This window comes from Lissotriton helveticus, chromosome 1_1 (assembly GCF_964261635.1).
Source record: "Lissotriton helveticus chromosome 1_1, aLisHel1.1, whole genome shotgun sequence".
Lineage (NCBI taxonomy): Eukaryota > Metazoa > Chordata > Amphibia > Caudata > Salamandridae > Lissotriton > Lissotriton helveticus.
Window position 1 is genome coordinate 1,260,290,942 of NC_136057.1, and position 23,110 is coordinate 1,260,314,051.

At 46.6% G+C, this 23,110-nt stretch overlaps 1 protein-coding gene across 1 annotated transcript in view; it reads left to right on the plus strand.

The window, feature by feature from the left end:
* The window catches only part of LAMB1 (laminin subunit beta 1), a 298,596-nt gene that overhangs the window by 250,632 nt on the left and 24,854 nt on the right, over positions 1 to 23,110 (plus strand). Inside the window, exons 29-31 of the mRNA XM_078680114.1 lie at positions 11,494 to 11,701; positions 16,752 to 16,893; positions 18,022 to 18,198. Of these exons, the coding sequence (XP_078536240.1) occupies positions 11,494 to 11,701; positions 16,752 to 16,893; positions 18,022 to 18,198 (527 nt within the window). The remainder of the gene's footprint in view (positions 1 to 11,493; positions 11,702 to 16,751; positions 16,894 to 18,021; positions 18,199 to 23,110) is intronic.

Sequence of the window (23,110 nt, forward strand, 5' to 3'; positions counted from 1 at the left end):
CAGGGATAAAGCCCGAATTGGGATCCCAAGCACCGGGAGCTCTTACAGGAGCTCCTACCAAGCGGCCATCTTGGACAATGTTTTAAAAATGACTATCAGCAACCAGTTTTAGGTTATTTACGCTTTATAATCTAACTTCTTTATGGTCTCCTACATACATAGCAGCCAATGGTTATGAAAAAACTTTTAACAGAAAAATTACACGGTGCAGGTTTGTAGGAAAGTGTCTTCTTTTGACATGGTCACTGCTACTTTTTTGCTCTAGTACTGATGCTTTTCGACTGAAAGTGCACTGGGTCCCTGCTAACCTGGCCCCAGTGCAAGTACTCTTTCCCTAAAACAAACTACATGTTCAATTGTTAAACCAATTGGCAAGGACATTAGCAGCCCTGTAAGTTCATAGTAAATAGTACCCGTGCTATCTAGAGCATGGTACTAAAGAGGGCTCCTAATGGCTGCAGCATGTATTATGTCACCCTAAAGGACCCACATACAAATTGCATGTAGACCGCCATTGCAGGCTACCTAATATGGTGCAAACCATTTTGAAAACACGAAATGGGCACACTGCATATACTATATATGTAAGTCATCCCTACAGCAGGCCTTATACTCCTAAGGCAGGGTGCATTATATTATATGTGAGGGCCTATATGCATGAGCAGATATGCCCCAGTTCCATTGCCTCAACGTTTCAATTGTTCAAGAAGCCATCTTATGTATGTGTACTAGGCACTGATCATTTCAAGTTACCCAGCTACAGAATGGCTTCACTGAAAATAATGTTGTTTGGTATCAAACACCTTATCTTGACAAATCCATACTGATGCCAGTACTGTATTTGTCCTGACATGCACCCAGAGGGCACCTTAGAGGTGCCCCCTGATTCCTACTAGTCTCTGAGTGTGCTGGTTGACTGTTTATTTTATTTTTATTCAAAGTTTTATATAGCGCGAACAAGATCCTTACAGATATCAGAGCGCTTCACAATGACAGGGTAGGGCCAGTAGGAATGAACAGAGGTAATGGGAGCAATGTAGTAGTCACTAACATGAAAGGATAATAATAAAATACATAAAACATATCAATATACAGTCAGGTAAACAGGTAATATAACGGCACAAGTCATTGATCCCATTACAGAGGTGTTCAGGTACACCTTGGGTGTGTGGAAGGCTTATACCAGTGTTTTAGTATAGAGAGCGCACTGAGTGGGGGCATCGGGAGGGTGAATCAGTGACCCAATGTGTCTCATATATTGGTCGGTAGGAAGAAAGTAGCGTAGTAGTGTCTCCATCAAGTAGAGGTATAGTGCCAAAGGACAAGGTGAGCATTGATACAAGGCAATGCAGAGTCTCTGATCCAGCACCTATAAGGTTCAGGAGATCTTGGCCAGAAGGATGGTTTTCACCTCTTTCTTGAAGAGTGCAGCGGAGGAGATACGCCTAGTTTCAGGCGGGAGCGCATTCCAGATCCTGGGTGCCATTCCTGAGAAGGAGCGCTTGTAAGTTTTCTCTTTCCTGAATCTACGGGGTTTCAGGAGTAGATTTTTTGAGCTTCTATTGGATCTCGAACCTCCTGATATGGACAACTTTTGAGCGAGGTAGTTGGGTGCATTGTGGTGCACGGCCGCGTGTGTCATAACTGCAATTTTTAGTTGTATTCTGGCTTCAAAAGGCAGCCATTTTAGGGACTTTAAATCTGGGGAAATATGCGAATGTTTTCTTGAGCCAGTAATGAGTCTTGCGGCAGCGTTCAGGGAGGCTCTTAAGGGTGCTGTTGTGGATAGCGGGAGTCCGCTGAGGGTCACAATTCCGTAGTCGATTCGAGGGATGACTAACGCTTGTACAGCAGTTTGGAAGTCTTCAGTAGGGAGGAAGGGTTTGATTTTCCTCAGTGTGTTGATTTGGAAATTAGCTGCTTTTGTGGCTTTGCTGACGTGTTGCTGCATGTTGAGCTTGGCGTCCAGTGTGATGCCTAGGGATTTCGCTGAGTCCACGATGGTGGGTTGGACATTGAGTGCTGTTAGGTTGTTGAGCCATGTTTGGGTGGTGGAAATTTTCGCCGGGGGTGAGATGAGAAGGAACTCAGTTTTCAGAGCATTTAGTTTGAGGTGATTATCGGCTAGCCAAGATTGAGTGTTAATAAGCGTGGAATTCAGATGTTTGATATCTTCCGGAGATTGAAGCTTTAGGTACAGTTGTGTGTCGTCGGCGTACATATGGAATTGGACATTAGAAGCTTGGAGCAAGGTGGCGAGCGGTTCCATGACGAGGTTGAACAATGTGGGGGAGAGGGAGGATCCTTGTGGAACACCTAGATCTGCAGGCACAGGTGAAGATAGCACATTATCGATCTTGAACTTCTGAGACCGGTTGTGTAGGAAGGACGAAAACCATTTGAGAACCGTTCCCGATAGACCCATTCTAGTGCTTAGCAGCTCCAGCAGGTTCTCATGTTTGACCGTGTCAAATGCTGACGAGAGGTCAAGAAGGATGAGGAGACAGGACTCATTGCGATCAAGAATTTGGAGGGCGTCATCAATTATGTGTGTCATAGCTGTTTCCGTGCTATGTTTCGCTCGGAAGCCTGATTGATGAGAGTTGAGGAGGTCAAATTGGTCAATGTGTCTTGTTAGTTGGAGTTGGACACATTTCTCCAGCAGTTTGGCCAGGGTGGGGATATTGGTGATGGGCCGGTAATTGTTTAGGTCAGACGGATCAGCTGTAGGTTTCTTGAGTATAGGCGTGACTTGCCCCACCTTGAGGGAGTCTGGAATGAGGCCTTGTTGCAGTGAGCAGTTGATGATTTTGGTCCAGAGAGGGAGGAGCAAGGGGATGAAGTCTTTTACAGCATTAGCAGGTAGAGGGTCTGTGAGGTGGTTAGAGGGCTTCAAGGTGCAGAGCAGTTTGTGTATTGTTTCTTCCGAGTAGGTATCGAAGTACTGCCAGGAAGCCATGTTTTTAGGTTGAGTGTTAGCCATTCTTGTGTGGTTGGGGAATCGGCTTACATCCATGATGAGGTCATTTCTTATGTTGTCAGTCTTTAGCTTAAAGAAAGCAGAGAAGTCTTCACAGTGTGGGGTGTCGCTTGTTGTGCTATTTGATTGTAAGGGTTGTGCCTTTGTTTGGGTTTTGATTAGTTCGAAGAGTTTTCTTGGCCTGTTTTTTGCTTGGTCCAATTGGCGGCTGAAGAAGTCCAACTTTGTGCGCTTTATTTTCCTGAAGTAGGCATTTCTCTTGTTTTTAAGCCTTTTGAGGTGCAGTGCTGAGGGGTCCGCTCTCCAGGTGCGCTCTGCCATTCGCATCGAACGCCTGTCGTCATTGAGTCTGTCGTCATACCAGGGGTTAGAAGTTTTGGTGGAGACTCTCTTTAGTTGCAGTGGGGCGACTTCATTGACTAATGTATTCATAGATTCAAGGTAGTGGTCAGTCAGTGATTGAAAATCCGAGGCACCTGAAGGGGGAAGGAGGAGATTGCCGATGTGGGGAGGCAGAGTAGAGGGGTTGAGATTCTTCATGTCCCTTTTCCATGTTTTGGATTTGATTGGTTGAGCCGGGTTAGGTTTAACTTTTTCATTGATAAAGAAGGTGATAATGTGGTGATCTGACCAGTCGCAGGGTAGAATCGTCTCCAGTTGTGTAGAATTCTCTTTGGCAATGATGAGATCAAGTATCGCGCCTTTGTCGTGTGTTGGTCTATCGCATATTTGGGTGAGGTCAAGTGCATTAAGGAAAGTTTTGAGACTATTCACCACTGTGTCTTTCTGATCGTTCCAGTGGAGATTGAAGTCACCCAGGTAGACTTGGGTGGTGTGCCGACCGGCATTAGAAGTGATCATGTCCATGAGTTGTTGGGTGAATATGAGATTGTCACCAGGCGGGTGATAGATGAGATGTAGAGCACAAACTTGTTTGCCCTCGCTGGTGATGTCGAGGCAGAGGAGTTCACAGGAGGAGAGGGAGGGGGAGGTGACTTTAGTAACGGAGAGGTTGCGTCTAAAAATGCATGCAATTCCCCCGCCCGTCTTGTCTGAAGACCTGTCTAACCTAATGATGTGATAGTTGGGGGGGACTAGTATGTCCATAATCGGGGTAGAGGCTTTAGTGAGCCAAGTTTCTGTTAGAATGGCTAGGTCCAGATCCCTAGCTGAGACGAGATCTGCGATGTCGGAGGAGTGTCTCTGGGCCGATCTGCAGTTGAGTAGGATGCATTTGAGTTTGGGAGAGAGAGGGGTGGTCGAGCTTTCTAGAGTGAGGGGAACTTTTCTGAGGTTGTTAGGGATGGAACCTCTGTTGTTGAGTGTTGGGAGCCTCAGAGGGTTTGTAAGAATTGTGGGTATGGGGACGTGTGTGCTGGGTATGTGTTTTACCGGACCTGAGCCATAAGAGCGTAGGAGTGAGCATAGGTCGCGGTCCGACAGTGGGTTGAGGACACGGCTGGGGCGGTGGGAGTTGTTGCGAACGGGGATAGTCGGCCAGCGCGGATGTCGTTGGAGGCGAGGGTATGTAGGGCGGGTGCGTCCTTTGTAGGGTAGAGGGATGATGGGAGGTGGACTGGGCTGTGATGAGAGCAGGTCTTTGATTGCGCGGACATCTTTTTTGATTTGTAGAATATCCTCTTTGACTTGTTGGAGGGTGGGTAAAGTCAGGTCAGGGGGAGCATTGGGGATGGCGTAGGTGGTGGGAGCCATTGGTGAGTGGTTGTGTAGTGAGCTGGAAAGCGGGCAGGGAATCGAAGGGGGGGATATACTGGCGTTGTTGGAATGTTCTGCGGTGCAAATGGGTGGGATGGCATTCAAAGAGTGGGCGTCTTTGTGGGCGGGGGGTGTGAGTGAAGTAGGCGGTGATGGCGGTGGGTGGGAGGCATAGGTAGTGCCGCCAGTGGGAGAGGGTGCAGGTGAGTGGAAGAGTGAGTGAAGGCTGAAGACAGTGGGGGAGACCGGAGGGTAGTGAGGGCTGAGAATAGGAGGTGGGAGAGAGGGGGATGCTAAGGTAAGTGAGGTGGTATGTTCTGTGTGTGTTGTTGGGAGGGTGTGAGTGTCGTGGGTGGGAGTGGGGATGGGGCTGGGGGGGGGGAAAGGTGTCCGCCGTGGGGGGTATGGGAGGGGGGGGTGGATAGACTTCGAGTGGTGATGTTATCAGATGGTGGCGTGTTGTGGGTGAGAGTTGTTCTGTCAGGTGTGAGAGTGTCGTGGGTGAGAGTGGGGAGGGAGCTGGGGAGGGGGAGGCGTCTGTTGTGGGGGGGATGGGAGGGGGGGGGTGGATAAACTCCGAGCGGTGGTGTGTTCAGGTGGCGTGTTGCGGGTGGGGGTTGTTATGTCAGGGAGGAGAGGGATAGGGGGGATGTGAGTGGGGGTAAAAGGGATCACGTTAGAGGGGCGGTTAGTATAAGAGGTGGCGACATTTGTGTCTGTCACAGCAAGTGGGCCATTTACTGGGGTGCTGGGGGAGTCTGTCCTTGGGGAGTGTGGGGTGTTAACAGCAGGTGGGTTATTTACTGGGGTGCTGGGGGTAGAGGTGTTGTAGGTGGGGGCTGCGACGTCAGGGGTGATGGTGCTGGTGGAGATCAGGGTGGGGGTCCGCAGATTGGAGAGGTGCTCTTTGAACTTGGGGAACAGGTTGTCTAGTAGTTCCAGGTTCTTGTCCGTGGATTGAATTAGGACAATCCCGTTGTTATAGATAGTAATGGTAGTCCTGCCAGGGAAGAGGTGGGAAGGTGTGATAGAGAGAGTTAGGCCATGAGTTGTTTTCCTGGTGGAGGAGACGGTAAGTAGGGTTAGGAACGCTTTTCTCCATTGGGCTCTGCGTGAGGTGTGGAAGATGATATCGGTATTCAGGGCTCCATTGCCCGGTGAGAAGTAGGTGTCGGCAAAGGGTGTTTCAGGGTGCGACCTCATGAAGTTATGTTTAAAACGTTTAGTGGCTTTTTTGGTGAGGGTGGAGGGGTAGTTAATTCTAAAAGTGTGCTTGCCGTTGCGCTCCATTTTAGAGGCTGTAATGTTGGATGTAGGAGCTAGGGCGTTATAAGTGACACTAGTGAGCATCCAAAAGGGATATGAGGTAGCGTCCAAGAAAAGATATGAGGTAGTATGTATCTAAATCTAAATCACTGTATCTAAATACAATAATCACTATCAGATTCAGCAGTCGTTGTAAACATGGTCAGAATCAAAATCTAAATACAATAATCACAATCAGACTCAAAATACAACGAAAACAGGATGTAGGAGGTGTTAATTGGTGCAGTCCAAGGAGCGGAGTGGAATGGGTTCACCTTACCGCAAAGGATGGAGACAGAAATATGTGAAGGGAGATTGACGTAGCATAGGTATAAAAATACTAATAGTAATAATACAGGTATGAGGTAGCATAGTAATAGTAATAATAAGAGTATGAGGTAGCAGTCGGTGCAGTACTGAGATAGAGGAAGAAGGGTACAGCTTATAACAGTGGATAGTCTAGAGGTGTAATATTAGTGCTACACTAGAACAAGATACACGTATACAGAGTGAAGAGATATGTAGTTTTTAGAGATATGAGGTAGTTAACGGTGCAATACTATATTGAAAGTGCGAGGGGTGTAATATACATAAAGGAGTATAATATTAATGATATACCAGGTCAGAGTATATATACATAATAGATGTGCAAAGGAAAAGCAGCAGGAGTCAGAGATGCCCCTAGTGAGCAGCCAGAAGTATATGAGGTATCCGTTAGTGCATTAAGTACATGTAGAGGTATAATACTGCAATAAACGGTAGACACTCGGTACTTGAGATTAGGAGAGAGGAGAGATAGGGTCAGACCACTCCAAAATGGCCGCCAAAGTAGAGGAGATAGCTACGGCAGTCCTCTGTTAGTTTCTGTTGCTTTTAGGCACAGGGAGGGCAGAGTCAGATTCTAGATTCTGTTTGAGCCAGACCAGATCCTCTCTTGCTGGGAGGGAGTCTTATCTGTAATATGGTCTGTGTGGGGGAGTCAGAGTCAGACCTGGAAGCCTCGTGGGCCTCTTCGATGCAGGGGCGATTTATTGCTGCCATTTTATGGCCACAGCCATTTTGAAAAAGGCACAAAGGAAAAAGGGGAAATGTGTGCAGGGTCGATAAATACCTTCTTATAGTTCTGCCCATATAGACCCACGATGTTGCCAGCGGAGTGGTGCCAAGTGACGCCTTTGTTTCTGATCTAGAAATGGGGAAAGGACGCACACCGCTGTTGCACCGCCTTCTGGTTGATGTGTGTGCGCAGCGTGTGTTTTCCCTACTGCCCCAGGTCTCAGGAGACAGCCATCTCCTCCGTCAGTGGTGGAAACAATAACTCCGCTTCACTTCACCTCAGTTCCCCGTGCAGAGGGGTAGGCTCTGGTCGGACCGTTTTCCGATGTCTCCCACTGACCCGAGTGCGTCATAGCTCCATTCCTGCTGCTCTCTGGGCGGCGGCGCCTCACCTCCGGTCACCTTCGGCTCCCGTCGCAGGGGCAGCACAGGCTCCCGCTATGCGTCGCTGCTCGTCCGGATCCCGCGCGTCCCGGGGCTCCCCTCAAGCTGTTCCTGTGGCAGCGCCGGCATTCGCTTTCTGGGCTCTGTGTCTCTGTGTTGTCCCTCCAGATCACCTCCGCCTCTGGCCAGTGGGTCAGACACCTCCGATGCGCCGCCAGCCAGCTCCTCTCGCAGGCAGTCACGGACAGGCACAGCGCGCATCCGCCATCCGCCGCGCGAACCAGGCAGGAATCATCACAGTCGTCCGTCCCTCACTGACCCGCAGCAGCCAGTCGAGGAGGGGGAAGGGGGGGCTCCAGGCGACGCACGACCCACCCGGGCGTCTGTGCTACCCTCCGGCAGGCTCCGTCCATCCGACTCGGACACCGCCTGAGTCCAGAGCCTCAGCAGCCTCAGCAATCTCCGGCGGACTCCTACCCGCTGTCCCGGTCTCCGCAAGCGTCCAGAAGCAGCCCGGTGGAGGAGTGGGTGCTCGCAGGACTCTGCAGGACCTCCGAGAATAGGTAAGTGTAGTCCAGTAATTAAATACAGTTACTTGCAGAGGTTCTGTTCAGTTCTCCATGCAGTTTTCGTCTTCTGTCCATGCACCAATAGCAGTCACAGGGGTCCCAGCCGCCGGCGCCGCAGGTCAGGTGTCTGGCACGATGTTAATTTTCACTCCAGTTACTTTTAAGGCAAATCCAGTTACTCTGTATCATAATCCAGTTACTCGTGTTTGATTGTGTGTGCAGAGATGGGTGCTTTTTGGGGATAAATCCAAGATAGGGATCCCGAGCACTGGGAGCTCCGGACAGGGGCTCCTACCGGGCGGCCATCTTGCGCAACATCTCCTGAGGGTGATCACGCCTTCTGACTAGCTAATTTTCCACCTGTTCTGGTGCCAAGTTGGCCAAGTTATAGCCAAGGCTGCCGCCACCAAGGTTCTGTCACCCTGCAGGTGACAGCCTGCACTTTCAGACGCCAGAAGCAATGCCAGCTCCGAAGGAAGGCGTTCACACCTCCTTCAGCAGGATGTCTAGTGATTAGCATATCAAGGCCCAGAGGCCTGTCTTCTCCCAGACCTGGGAGATGCCACCCGTTGCCCTGAGGCCAACTTGGCACCAGAACAGGTGGAAAATTAGCTAGTCAGAAGGCGTGATCACCCTCAGGCTAGTCACACCCCTAAGGTGGGCTACCTGAAGTGAAAAATGAAAGAATGATTCCACTATCTTGCCTTTAGTGGAACTAGGAACTCTAAGTCAGGTTTTACCCACTCTCCCCAGGAAGTTGTCATATAGGGAGTGTGGACACCCCAGGGGTAGGTAGTCCATTGGTTACTACCTTACACTTCCCTCAACACCCCTAAATTCAGTATTTAGGTGGTCCCCTGTTACCAGTAACTCCGAATGGACTACTGGGAACCAGGAAAGAAAGAAGAACAGACAGAGTGAGAACAGAGGACCTGTAACACAGAGTTTTGTAAAAAAAACTCCAGGCTGCTTGCCTCTCAACAATCGCAGAGACGTACTTCTCCAATAGCTACACATCCTCCTCAAATCCTTGGAGGACTGTCCAGCAGCTCAACAACCAGCAAATATCTCCTTTGGGGTGGAGGAGCCATTCCCCTGCATCTGCAGGCACCGACTGCGTTGGCCCGGTTCACCACTTTGTTGAACCCCTGGGTCCACCGAGGAAGCAACTCGCCAGGATATCACCGGAGTCTAGGTGGGCAGCCCCGTCGTTTCACTAAATCTTGAGATGCTAAGCCTTCCCTAAGCCTCCCTGCACCGTTACCCAGGGTAGTCGTAGCAATTACCAAGGCTTTTTGCCTGTCCAGTCCGGGCACCCCAGACGCCAACACCTATCTGATGACGAGGGATGTCTGGGTCTCTGAGCCCGTCACTGAGAGTGGCCCTGCACTCTTGCTTTCTTCCCTCTCTAGGTCTTCAACACAAAGTCAGAGCCTCTAACAGCAGCGACCCGCCGGATAAAACACCTCTGCACCCCCCTCCACCCCCCTCCCACGTAAACTCAACGGTGTCCCTGTGCTCAAGAGATCCTCAAGAGCTGAGCCTCTCCCCCTTCGGGTTCTGCCACACTTGTTCCCAAAGTCCCCACGTGCAGCCTTTTTCTTGCTACAGGTTTCACCATAAATTTAACGGGTAGCATTTGAGGCTACCATCGTGACCAGCACCTTTGCACCTGGACACACAAGGGCAGGTAGATCCTAACTGCTGGTAGTTCTGCAGACCTTTGCCCCTAAGAACCTTAAGTTCAGGAGAGTAACCCTGAGAATCGTCTTTAAGTATACCTATGCTGTGAATGTTTCTCCCACAGGAAAACAATCCCGCCTTCGAGGCTTATGCCTCAAATCTGACAACTGTGATTTTCTACTGTTTTACCTGTAAAAATCTATAATGTCTGAAGTGCTTGCATGATTCTGGTGATCTTTGTGTCTAACGTTATATAAAAATCTGTTGTTTTGCTAAATTGGTCTCGAGTTTCTTCTTGAGTGTTTCATTTATTGACCCTGTGGGTACAACAAATGCTTAACACTACCCTCTGATAAGCCTAAACATCTTGCCCACACTACCACAAAGAGAGCATTTGGGATTATTAATACGTGCCCTGTAAACCAATAAGGTTTGTCTGGACTTTTCGCTTAGTGTACCTCATTGGTGTGCACTGCATAGAAAGTGCGCTTCCTAAAGGGTTAATTTGAGGTGTACGGAAACAAATGTTTCTGTTTATATTAAAAACATGCACTCATGGAAGGAAGGTATCGCTAATGGCTGCACATTTCCCAGTAAACTGTCACAAATTCAGATTAGGGGCTCACCAAAACCAGTAGACAACACGGATTCTTGTCGAACAATGCAGAAATAGATTGGTTTATGTCATGCCAAAACTACAGTCTCCTCCATCCAGCAAGGAAGATCACCCAGGAATTCCTTTGTAATAAATAGGTCAGTCTATGCCTTTGCTTTTTCTCCCAAAACCACAGTACCACGCGTATATCTTAAGAGAAGAGGGCCAGGTATTACTTGTAGGCGGGTGCACTGTTCTCACAAAAGATTCTGTTCGTGCATCTGCATGCAAGACTTATTATCAAAGAAATTGATCAGCAGGATTGGGTCATCTTTACTTATCCCAACTTGGAACTGAAGTTACATCGTTTGGGAAGTTTAACTCAATTCCTTAGGGTATGGAAATGCTCCCTGAAGCAGGAAGCCTGCTGCCAGAAGTGTCACATGCTGAAATTGAAGCAGCCCATAGTGGGGCATTGGAGTAACCAATCTCAACAGAAGAATGTGACGTCATGCACACTTTGGTTAACTTTCTCTGTTTTCTGTGTTCCAATTTACCAATCTAAGTATCTGTCATCTCTTACTGAACACAGGAAAAAGCTAGGGACTACACCCTCATTCAAAAATCAAATTGGTCTCACCTCTTTTGTGAGCCCGAAGAGAAAATATCTTAGTAGACTTTTCAGCGGCGATTTAAGGACATGAATTTGGTACTATTTGTGGATAGCACTGTCTTGTAAGTGGTAGCACAGTCAGTGGGCACGTCACACCACTAATGTTGATCCTCATGTCATGAATAAACTGATGCAATACCATCCTTATTATCAAAGGTGATTTCAGAGTCATACTCACTTTTAGTTTTGTGAGGGTGACTCCATACAATGCCTCTGGATGATAATCCTTGCATGCCAGTCAGTCATGAAGCTGTAGAAATAGTTTTACAGGTAAGTAGCTTCTGCAGGCATGCAAATCTGTATATCAGACAGAACATATGGAGTCATAGGAGTTAGTGACAGTGGATGGACTCCCTCACTAGGTCATACATAACTTTGATGTGATTTCAGTGAGAGGATGCTGCTACTGGGTACATTGACAAATATTGATTGACTTGTGAATCTTTCCTGATGCCTATAATGGTGGCTTTCTAGTGTCAGTTTGTTACATTACTTAGTCCTCCATCAGCTTGTTATTGCTTCATCTCAACAGAGGACGGTGCAGATCTTGATAGCATTGAGACGGTGGCCAATGAGGTGCTGTCGATGAAGATGCCGAGTACGCCCGAGCAGCTACAGACTCTGACGGATGATATCCGTGTTCGCGTCGAAAGCCTCTCTGATGTTGAGATCATCCTACAACAAAGTGCGGGAGACATTGAAAAAGCAGAGTTACTTTTGACGGAGGCAAAACAAGCTAGGTAATGATCTGTGCGTTATTGAACATGCTCAATAATAATGTTTACTCAGAAAAGTTAACGTGTATTTCAAACAGACAATATGTTGGAAGCTCTGGGGGGAAGAATAATATGTTCCCTGAAAGGTTACACAACCTCTTTTGCTATCTTTAAAAGAAAACTCCCCTGACTTTGTTCCTGTTGAAGTAACCTTTTCTAAGAACTTTATACTAAAAATTCGGGGGTAGACATTGGCCTTCTGCATTGCTATCACCCTAATAATGATGTTATCTTAGACAAAACAGTAAATCCAAAACATCTATATTGTGCCTGTAATTGTAGTTTTTCTAAGAGATTGCTGAAAGCGGTTAACTCTGTTTGCGCCACAGGGGTGACTTTCAACCAATCCTTGATTCTCAGCCAAAATAACGAGGCGTACTGGGACCTTTTATTTTCAGTGTCCCCTTAGCAATTACGAGTGTACAAGTTGCTTTCTGAAAAAAACAGAACTGAATGAATGTCATTCTTGTGGTGTGAACTAAGCCGATGGGTATATTTGCTCTTATGCCAGGTGTTTTCCCAGACAAGCTCTTGCATGGGCAGCAGGAGGATATATCTATATATATCTATATAGATATATAGATATATAGATATATAGATATATATATATATATATAGATATATAGATATATATATATATATATAGATATAGATATATATAGAGAGAGATATATAGATATATCTATATATATATATAAAAATCACCCAATGCTTTTCTCAGAAGCCCTCACGGTCAAAGGTAGACGTGGACACACCCTGTCTCCTATTCTCCCAGATTTTTTCATCCTGCTTTTTACCCTTCTCACTGTTTATCTTCCTCACTCCTTATTACCCTCGTCTGTGTCTTTCTTTTCCTTGCTCTGAATCAGAATGGTGAGGGAAAATAAGTTTTGGTCCCCGAAATGAAGTGCCAGTAGGCCCCACTTGCAACCTGCGACTCAAATTAATCACTACTTATTTGTGTCTTCCAAAGTTTGAACCAATTAAATAAAATGTTGCTACTGTTTAGATCCAAAACCTAGGAAGTACAAATCTTTGCACACCAAATTTAAAACATATAACTACAAGAATTATAAAAGAAAGTAGTGAAAAATAAATCCTTAACTGAGGATTTGCCTGAGATAGTGGACAAGATTAAACTCTGCATGGTCAGTGTCGGTACCTGGATGAAGGAGATTTGTCTGAAAGTAAATGCAGATAAGACAGAGATCCCGGCATTTGGAGCACAGCAATCTGTATGGTTGAAAATGTGGTGGCCTGAGACGTATGGCCCATTACGTACTCCAGTGGCCTCAGCCAAAAACATAGGTGTCATTTTTGATCGCTTCCTAACCTTTGACACACGGGTCAATAGAATCGTAAGCTCCTGTTTTTATGTCATCAAAATCCTTAAAAAGGTTTTCCTACTCATTCCGGCAGAGCTCAGAATAGCAGTAGTTATTGCTTGAATAACATCACGCCTTGATTATGGAACTCTTCTATTTTAAACATTAATGTGTCCTCGCTTAACAGACTGCAGGTCATTCGGAATGCGCCCACCTGCCTGGTACTGAATGTTCCCAAACAACTTTCAGTGAGGGGGGATGCGCGCTCCCTTCACTGGCTTCCTGTTAGGAAGTGTGTGACATCCAAGGCGCTCAGCGCAGTATTTCAAGCTTTATACTAACAAGGGTCTGTGTCTTCGAGAACACAAGGGTCTGTGCCTCTGAGAACCGCTTTTCATTGGTACACCCAAAAAAGACATTTTAGGTCATCTACCCTTAGGAAGGTAACTATTCCAAGCTTGCAGAAAGCTAGATGGGGCTGACGCTCCTTTTCTGTAGCTGCTGTCAAATTGTGGTACCCTCTGCCCACTAATACTGAGAGTCTGGATTCTTTTGCAGTTTTTCTGAAGCAATTGAAAACATTACTCTTTTCTTTTCCATAATGGCAGTTCTCTTGGATTTAGCCAGTGCTCCTTTCTTTTGCATTCTAGCGATTTCATGCCTTGGCATAATGCGCTTTGTAAGTTCCCTTCCATACAGAGTTTTGTGGATCTGGATCGTGACAGTGGGGCAACAGATGTAGCCAGTCCCTTCTCTGTTTGTGTACTGTTTCTGTTAGAGCCATGTGTCCATGCGTGACAGCTAAAGAAAGCAATAGTACCTGAATGCTCATACTGATGCAGCTGTCCAGGTGATGGGAGTTTGGTGATCATAGGAAGCAACAACACCAATATTTATTTGGCGTCTTGGTTATCTCCTGGCGCATAGCCTTCTTATTTTTATTTTGAAAGTTTTATATAGCGCGAACAAGATCTTTGCAGATATCAGAGCGCTTTACATAGAAAGGGGGAACATGAGGGAGCATAGTCAAACAGGTACGTCAGTAATGCTAATAGTACAAATACGTGGGAGCATAGAAAATCACGTAAGTCGATAATACAAGTAAAACAAATAAGCAAAGGGGTCGAACAAGTAGTACATGTCGGTGCAGAGTCTTAAAAGAGTCCAAAATAATAGTTCAAGTGTATTTAGCCATGAGGATAGCTTTTACTTCTTTCTTAAACAGTGTAGTGGAGGAGATGAGCCTCGTTTCAGGAGGGAGTGAGTTCCAGATCCTGGGTGCCATTCCTGAGAAGGAGCGTTTATACGTTTTTTCCTTCCGGAATCTTCGAGGCTTCAGCAGAAGATTGTTTGTGCCTCTGGTGTTTCTAGAGCCGCCAGAAATTGTCAGCTTCTGAGTGAGATAGCCGGGTGAACTCAGGTGGACTTCTCCGCATCTCTCGCCGCTCTCCTTACAGCCTCGATCCTTCAACGTAAATGACATGCTCTTTGGTCTCTGACTCTCCACCTTCTGCTGGCTAGTCCTCCTTAGAATTTTCCTTCTCATCCTCACTGGAGAGGCCTAGGTCCTTGAGTGACTTCTGTGTCCTCTGGGCGTGGCCATGGCGTGGTGCATCAGTCACTGTTTAAGTCTTGTCAAGGTTTTCGGTTCGAATTCTGCTTAGACCACGCAGTCGTTGGCACTGTAGTCCTTCGGTAGGTACAAGTTGAAATCCACACAGAGGGACCTCCCATTAGAACTTGTGAAGGCAGTTGTGACAAAATTTAAAGGGGATGTTCTGCATTCTCTGACCTCGTGGTGCTCACCGGCAGGGTCTCTGTCTGGGTCAAGAAGGCCCCCCTTCTCACTCCTTTGAGCATTGTGCTTCCTGGTGGTAGGAACTTCAATGTTTTGCACTGTTTTGAAGAAATTATTCTGAGCTGCTCCGTCATGCTTACAGACCCAATGTTGGAAATAAGAATCTGAAGATGGCACCAACACATAGGCACTTCCAGGGTGCATATCTAATGTCACACAGGGATGGACTTACCACCAAATGGGGGTCAATGATGCCCAAAAGAGAGACCAGATCCGATCCCGGACCCAACCACTAGATGCACAGCATGTGAATCAAAAAACTCTTCAAGCTGCAAAACTGTTTCTACTGATGAGTAACCATTTTGTCTTGAGCTCAATCAGTCCTCTTTCCACCAAGAGTACTGTAAAACGGTGCATTAATTCAGCGTCTTGTATTCTTTACCCATTAGAATAAGAGTACAAGTTGTGTATATCATCAGTGCACATGCTTGATGGCCTCTGTCGTCATGCGCGGTCCTTTGCCATTCTTTCGTCTTTCATAAGCATTTATTAACTAAAGTCGACATAATCAATGATTCCATGCCCACGAATCCATATATCGCTTTCATAGAGGGAATGGTTTAATGAGCATGCACTGTGCCTGAAAAACACTTTAACACCTTGGCTGCTAGGGAGATTTTCCTGCTGTGCTGAAAAACATTAATTCCCATTGTTCATGACAAGGTCAGCTCGTCATGAGCACACGATCAGTGTACTGCATGACGAGCTGAGCTCGTCATGAGCATCGAAGGAGTTAAATAGGAAGATGAAGCATAAGGTGAGTCACTCTCCTTACTAGAGAGTGACCTGAGGGAAGGTTCATAGACCTTAGTGATGAATGTTTGACACAAACATGAATGCCGCTTATGCTTTTCCTCATCTCTGGAGAGAGGCAGCCTGAGTGACAAGAATCCAAAGAGTGCACGTATGATATACCTTTAGTACATCCACATATCGAGATGGGTTCTGAAAAAAGTTCCAGAAATAAAGACCTGGACCCTGCATGGTGGGGCAGCTCATGTAGTCATGCCATGTGTGACCGGCCATAATCGTATGGCTATTGTGGGGTAGCAATACTTATCCGAAGGAGCACAAGAACAGAAGAGCGGAGACAAATGCAGCTTTTCATCACCAGGGCCAACCGTGCTAGAGTTTGAAGCTTCACAAAAGCTACTGTGAAGCCTGTGAACTTTGACGGCTCAATCTGAACAGCTCACGGGAGCAATGCTCGTTCCACATTTGGAGCAGTTTTTTCAAATTAATCAATCAATCAGATCATTTGTAAAGCGCACTACTCACCCATGAGGGTCTCAAGGCGCTGGGGTGGGGAATGCTGCTACTGCTCGAAAAGCCAGGTCTTGAGGAGTTTTCTGAAGGTCAGCAGGTCTTGGATCTGCCGTAGGTGGATGGGGAGGGTGTTCCAGGTTTTGGCGGCGAGGTGAGAGAACGATCTGCCGCCGGAGGTCGCTCTTCGGAAAAGGGGGACTGTGGCGAGGGCGAGGTTGGTGGAGCGGAGCTGGCGGGTGGGGGTGTAGATGCTGGATCACTCTTCTTTTCATCATATTTCACCGGTATGGGGCTGAAAGTTTCCAAGTGTTTCCTATTAAGGAATGAGCTCTACATGTTTCAGTCGTTTGCTTAGAGCAGATTGACCTTTAAATGTAATTGCAAGAGCTTTTAACAGTTGTCGACGAAGATGTGTCTTGAAAGTAAAGAAGACCATATTTTCATATTGGGTTGGGCAGAACAGGTGTAATCAAAGATGTATTGTGTTTTCACTGCAAATATACCTTAATGTAGGTTTGTGTTTACCAATGATTACAAAAAAAATTGTATATTTTTTCCTCCACAGTAAAAGTGCCTTGGATGCTAGAGCCACAGCTGACATTGTAAAAGAGGCCTTAGAAGAAGCTGAGAAGGCTCAGATTTCTGCTGAGAATGCCATCAAGAAAGCAGACGATGACATTAGGGGAACCCAAGACCTCCTTTCATCAGTAAGTCATGGTATTAGTGGGTGGCTTGTAATGTTCTTTAAAAAAAACTTCTCACTGAACCTTATACCTCGGGTGTCCTTGCATGGGCTACGGATTGACATGACCACAAACTGATTTTGCATTTGGCTGTACTTTCAAAACACAATCCCCATTTCGACAAATTCGGCAAGAAATACTCTTAACACCTGCCTTTCTTGGGTAGCCATCATCCCGTTCATGCTGCTCTGCTGAAGTGTGCTGTATGATGCATATTTAGAAGTGGACCGAGAGATCAGCAGCAGCCCGGGCATGATGCAGGTGCATCAAAGTTGCAAACCTCTCCAGTTTGTCACAGGTGACACTGCATGCTAGTCATTTGTTTATATTGGTGTCTGATTGGGTTGCAACATAGTTAGTGTTATACACAACTCAGTTATATAAATATTTTCTTTTGTGCTAATAAGTCCTGACTCTCTTGAGGCAATGCTTGTGTAAGCCAGAGAAGGGACGGTGGGCAGTTGAGCACATACAGTGATGCACCCTGAATCAGCAGGGCACTGGACCTGAGGTCTTTGATGCAGTAGGACAGACAAATGTTAAGCCCATTATAGTAATAGCCAGTCTTCAAGAGGCACAATGGCTGCTGCTCCTGTTCACAGCCTTTCTTCAGATTCAGCTAAATGCCCACAATGTTATTTGTCAACTGTCCTGCCAGAGTTGGGACTCTCAAGCTGACATGTGGAGCAAACATATGCTCATCTTAGCCTCAAATACATAAATGGCCAATACAATCCCTCACTCTGCCATGTAATAATTCAGAGAAACACTATCAAAAGCTAAAGGCAGGCTTCCTTTTAAAAGATCAACTGTCATTGTTTAAACCTGTGCTTTCAAAGAAGCCCTCGAGGGTTATGAGCAGCAAGTGAGCGTTAACCTTTGATAGTCCCACAAAATGCTCATGGTCATGCCTTAATATGTTGAGCTTGCATCGAGGACGGATAAGAATGTTATTTGTCTGCATTACTTTCGCTAACTGAACATGCAAAGTGTTCACTCACAGCACTCTGGCCATGCACTAACAAATTAAGGGCTCTTTCAAATTGTTCTAAGATGTGTTTATTTTAAATCATCCTTTTTGTCTCTTGCTAGATTGAATCGGAGACAGCAGCTTCAGAGGAAACGTTAAACAATGCTACAGAGCGTCTTGCTCAGCTGGAAAGGAATGTTGAAGACCTTAAAAAGAAAACCATGTCAAATACAGACTCAGCTGAAAAGATTACACTATCAGTGGATAATGTTAAACTGACTGCGGACGAAGCTAAAAAGGTATGCAAGGAGTGTGTGAGCTGTACAAAAACAGCAAGGTAATAAGTGCATGCATTTAACGCTGTCAGAAGAGATAGATAACTGCGTTCAGGAATGAGCTGGTGAGACTCTGAATGCTTCATCTGTCATCAAGAAGGATTTTGGCAGTGTGATGGTGCCATACTCTGGTAACTCAAACTGTTGCCATTTCACATGTACACTGCAGATGGTCTGTGCTAATTTGGCAAAAGACTCTCTTTTTCTGCAGATCAAATTCTGTGTGAATCTTTTACGGACTCATGATTTGTATTATTAAGCCATTTAGTGGTTGGGTCTGGAATTGTTCTTGTAGTCTTTTTAGGGCTTGTGCCTGCGTTGCAGTGTGCAGCATTGCTCGCTCAGCGAGAGCCCTTTTGTCTGTGGTTCTGAAAGCTGCTCACACGCTCGTGCGTGTGAGCAGGCTTTCGCCACCTGCCTTAGGCTTTAGTGTTTTTTTTATTTCGAAAATACGGCTTGCAATTGGGCAAAGGCGGGCGCATGTCCTGCCTTTGCTCCTCCCATTCCCACCAGTGGCTAGCACGCGCAGCAGCGCACGTTCGCCTCGCTGCCGCACTCCCTTGTCCCCGCTCCTCTGTGGTGCGCGCGCACCACTATTTTTTTATTTTCGATATCACTGTTGCCCTAAGTTGACGTGCAGACCGGGAACTTTTCGAGCCATAACAAACAGTGGTCTAGTAGTCGAGAGCGGTCGTGTTAGATCTGAATTATCTGCTTCCTTCTGAGGCGGTTACAAGAAGCACATGTTATTTAAGAATTGCCAGAAAAAAAAGAATTACGCGGAGGCTTGGTGTCCCAAGTTAAGGCATGCAAGCTTATTTTTTTTTCTATTTTTTAAAGCCATGAGTTGGCAAGGGCATCGGTGCTCTTTAGTTGATGAGCACATCAGTTGCATTACACAAGGTAAGTTAATATATGTTTTTAGACATGGGGGAGGTTTAAATGATTAGGGTAGTGTCGCCGTATGTTGTACCGGCTCCGCATCTCTAATGCCACATCCTCTGAGAGGATTCACCGGTTGGCTAACAGGTGATGCTGCAGGTTGGGTTCAGAGACCATGGCAGAGCTGCCTTTATAAACCTCACTCTCTGCCCTAATAGGACTGTACTGCAGGTCAGCGTTAGGGTGCACTGGCTGAGCTGCGCGTGCTTTGGTAAGGTTTGAGAGAGCCCGCTTTTCAGTGTGCACTTTGCCCCCTACATGGTTAATGATTGCCGGGCGAGTTCTCTCCTTTGAACCAAGGCGTCGTTTGAGGGCCGATCCCAGTCTGGGACGGGGTCAGCAGGGATTGCAAGCCCCTGCTGACTGAAGGAAAATGGACGGAGCCAGGGCTTGTCATGCCCATCAATCAAGTCACTTTAAGTGAAAGCTTTGGGAGGTGGGCTGGATGGGCCTAGCGGTTATTAAACGCCCTGCCCGTCCGCCGTTCCTGCTGAGCTGGTCGCTGTCCACTGGGCAGAGCCCTGCTTTTAAAGCTCTCATCAGTCCGAGCCGAAGCACCTGTGAGCCTGATCGCTAGATAGTACATCTATCCCTTCAAGATGTCAGTGCGGGGCAAGCGCTGAGGTAACGTGTAGACTCTTCCGCGACTGAGCCCGGGAAGGAGGTTCGTGGCGACAGGACCGGTGTTTACCTCACGGTTATGTGAATTCATGAATAGGGTTTGCCTGTCACGGTCTGTCCAACCAAGTGGTATTTCACGCTCTTCCTTGTTTAATTTGTGGTGATGTGTTACAGGTATTGTGTGCTGGGCATGTTCAGGGGTCGGTACTGTTTACCATTCTCATTTGGCCCATATTCACACATCACCTTTTATTTTCATAATACATAATACACTACACTCTATAGGTCTCCATTACTAAAAATTCGAGCTATTAGTGTTGCATTATTATTTGCTACGCCAAAAACTCAGTTTTACTAATGCGAGACCTATTGCATTGCAAATGCTTGTTTCCTTTTTGTAATAACTGCTTCTGGGTGTCCTCGACAACCATATATCGACATGTCATTCCAATTGTAATATCAGATGTATGCCCAGCAAGACCGTGTGCATGGTCGCCATCTTCTGATACTTTTTTTTAGTGTTGGATATGGAAACGGAACAGAGGCGTTCCAATGCTCAAAGAAACATATTGATGGATTTTTCAGGAAAATCGTGTAAAAGGAGACCGTGTTTAAAGCACGTGGCCAGAGACCCTCACTGGTGACAAGTAGCGCTCTTCAAATCTGATTGATTGGAGAACGTGTATACATTTACCAGTCCACTCCGGGGGAGATCAGAAGACTCCCTTTAGATTTTGTCCACGGTTCCACCAAAGGTTTGCACATAAATATAGTTGTGAAGTTTGCTACTTGTACCTACTGAAAGACCACAGAGCTGAGGGTTGCGAAGCCCGTACAAAATTTCAGCAGAAACTTTGTAAGTTTGAGAATAGCACATTACATACATGCAAATATTTTACGCCACAAAGTGGGAGTTTTTGAAAAGAAAATTGGATGGAATATATTTTCCCCATTGACTTCTATTGAAGGAGAGGCAATTTCAGGGTGGAGACAGGTAAAATATAGCCATTTTTAGCTTTTAAAATCTGGAGTCTCCTGCCTGAATTGGGTCTGTTGGCATGTATGCTATCATGCAGAAGCAAACTTCACTCAAGGACATTGGTCTGTCTAGTTATGATGAGAACACCACAGAAGCGAAAGACCTCGTACGGGGAGAAGGCTCTGACACTTCAGAAAGAGTCATCGCATTTGAGAGGCTGAATGTGGAGTGGAAGGCGTCGAAGGATGGCAAAGCCAAGAGATACCAGAAGGTAACATTGCATTCTCGCATCCAGGCTAAGCCAGCTAAATTGGGCATGAAGTTCACCATGAACGCCCAATGGCAAAACGCTTGACAATTGAAGGGTGGCAAAAGCATAAATAACCCCACTGGTCCAAGCCCAAGGAAAACTGCAGGAGCCAAATCCTCGCAGACCCCTTCAATGCAGAAATTGAAAAAAAGTAAAAAGAGAGGGAGGCAAAAGAGTATGAAATTCATCACCAAAGAGGATGTCAATACAACACTGACAATCAACAGGTGCTTTTTTCCAAAAAATTGATCTCATCTACTCCTCATTTCCGAATACGGACTTAAACATCCCTGTGGACAGCACGTCAACTTCTAATCATGAAAGTCATGGTTAGTCTATCACCCTCGTTAGAGGAGTTTCCTTTGCTAAAACCAGATTCACTCGCCATTTTGATGACGCAAGTGAAATCAGGATCCCCTAGGGATCTTGTGCCCCCAGGCACCATGGCTGCTGTTACTCGAACCATCCTTCCCACTATGCTGGAGGTGCTTAATGCTTCAATCTCCACCAGCATAGTTCCTCCCGAGTGGAAACAGGCTATGGTGCGGGCACTGGTGAAAAAACCCAATTTGGACATCAATAATTTCAATAACTATCACCCCATTTCTCTGCTTCCCTGGGTTAGTAAAATTCTAGAGAAATATTTAAATGGTCTCCTAACAAGTTTTCTTGAGAGCAACCAGGTGCTTGACCCCTCGCAGACGGGCTTCAGTCCCAAGCATGGAACGGAATCCGCTCTGTTGGCAGTCACTGAGGAAACAAGAGCAATATGGAATCGGGGAGGATCGGTGGCAGTCATCCTCCTCAATCTCAGCGCTGCTTTTGATACGGCAAACCATAAAATCTTAGTGCAGCGTCTCCGTGACATCGGAATAATGGGCAGGGCGCTGGAATGGCTCAAATCCTTCCTGAGTGACAGAATCTTTCAGGTTTTTGAAGGAAACACCATATCCTCTAGCAAACCCCTGGGCTGTGGAGTGCCACAGGGCTCCTCCCTGAGCCCGACGTTATTTAACGTCTATATGAGACCGTTGGCTGAGATCGTCCGTCCATATGGTATTAAGATAGTTACCTATGCTGACGATACTCAGCTGGTGGTCTCTTTGGCACAGGAAGATGGTTCTGCAATCAGGGTAGACCTAGCGGGATGTCTGGAGAAGGTAAAAGGATGGATGACCCAGTCCTGTCTCAAACTTAATGGGGACAAGACGGAGCTCATGCTGCTGGGCCGATCGGCTCCAGCCTCAATTGACTCAATCTGGCCTTCCTGTCTAGGCTCGCCTCCAGTACCCAAGGATGCCATCAAAAGTTTGGGTATTTGGCTAGACAGGTCCCTGAAATTTGATTGTCAGGCAACCAAGCTATCGGCTACCTGTTTCGGCCTTCTCAGAATCATCAGGAAGATCCTCCCTTTGCTACCCTTCGAAGCCAGGCAAATGGTGATACAGGGCTTGATCCAATCTCGTTTGGATTTTGGTAACGCTCTGTACTTGGGAGCCCCCGACTCAACTTTGCGAAAGTTACAAGTCATTTAAAACTGTGCGGCCCGCACCTTCCTACAGATTCCACGCAGACAGTCTGCTAAACCCGGACTAATATGCCTGCACTGGCTTCCTGTTAAGGACAGAATTAGTTTCAAGTCCCTATGTATTGCACACCAGGCATTTTGGGAAACTGGCCCAGTAATCAATGCCCCCCTAATCACTCAGTACCAGCCTAGCAGACAACTGCGCTCGGCCAATGCCTTTTTGGCCGTGGTGCCCAAGTTCAGAAGAACAAGAATAGGAGGCCGTTCCTTTTCCCCTAATGTGGCTAAGTTATGGAACACCCTCCCTTTCCTCCTGAGGTCCAATCCGCAATTGACTTCCTTTCGAAAGCAATTGAAAACGTTTTTGTTTACCAAGTAGACCCCTCCTCGGCCCAGTGTCTAAAGCAATTGATATCATTTCTCTCACAACTAGCTCCCCCCCTGGCCCCACGCCCTGCTAGACAACTACTCTAGTCTTAGCGCTTGGACGCCTACG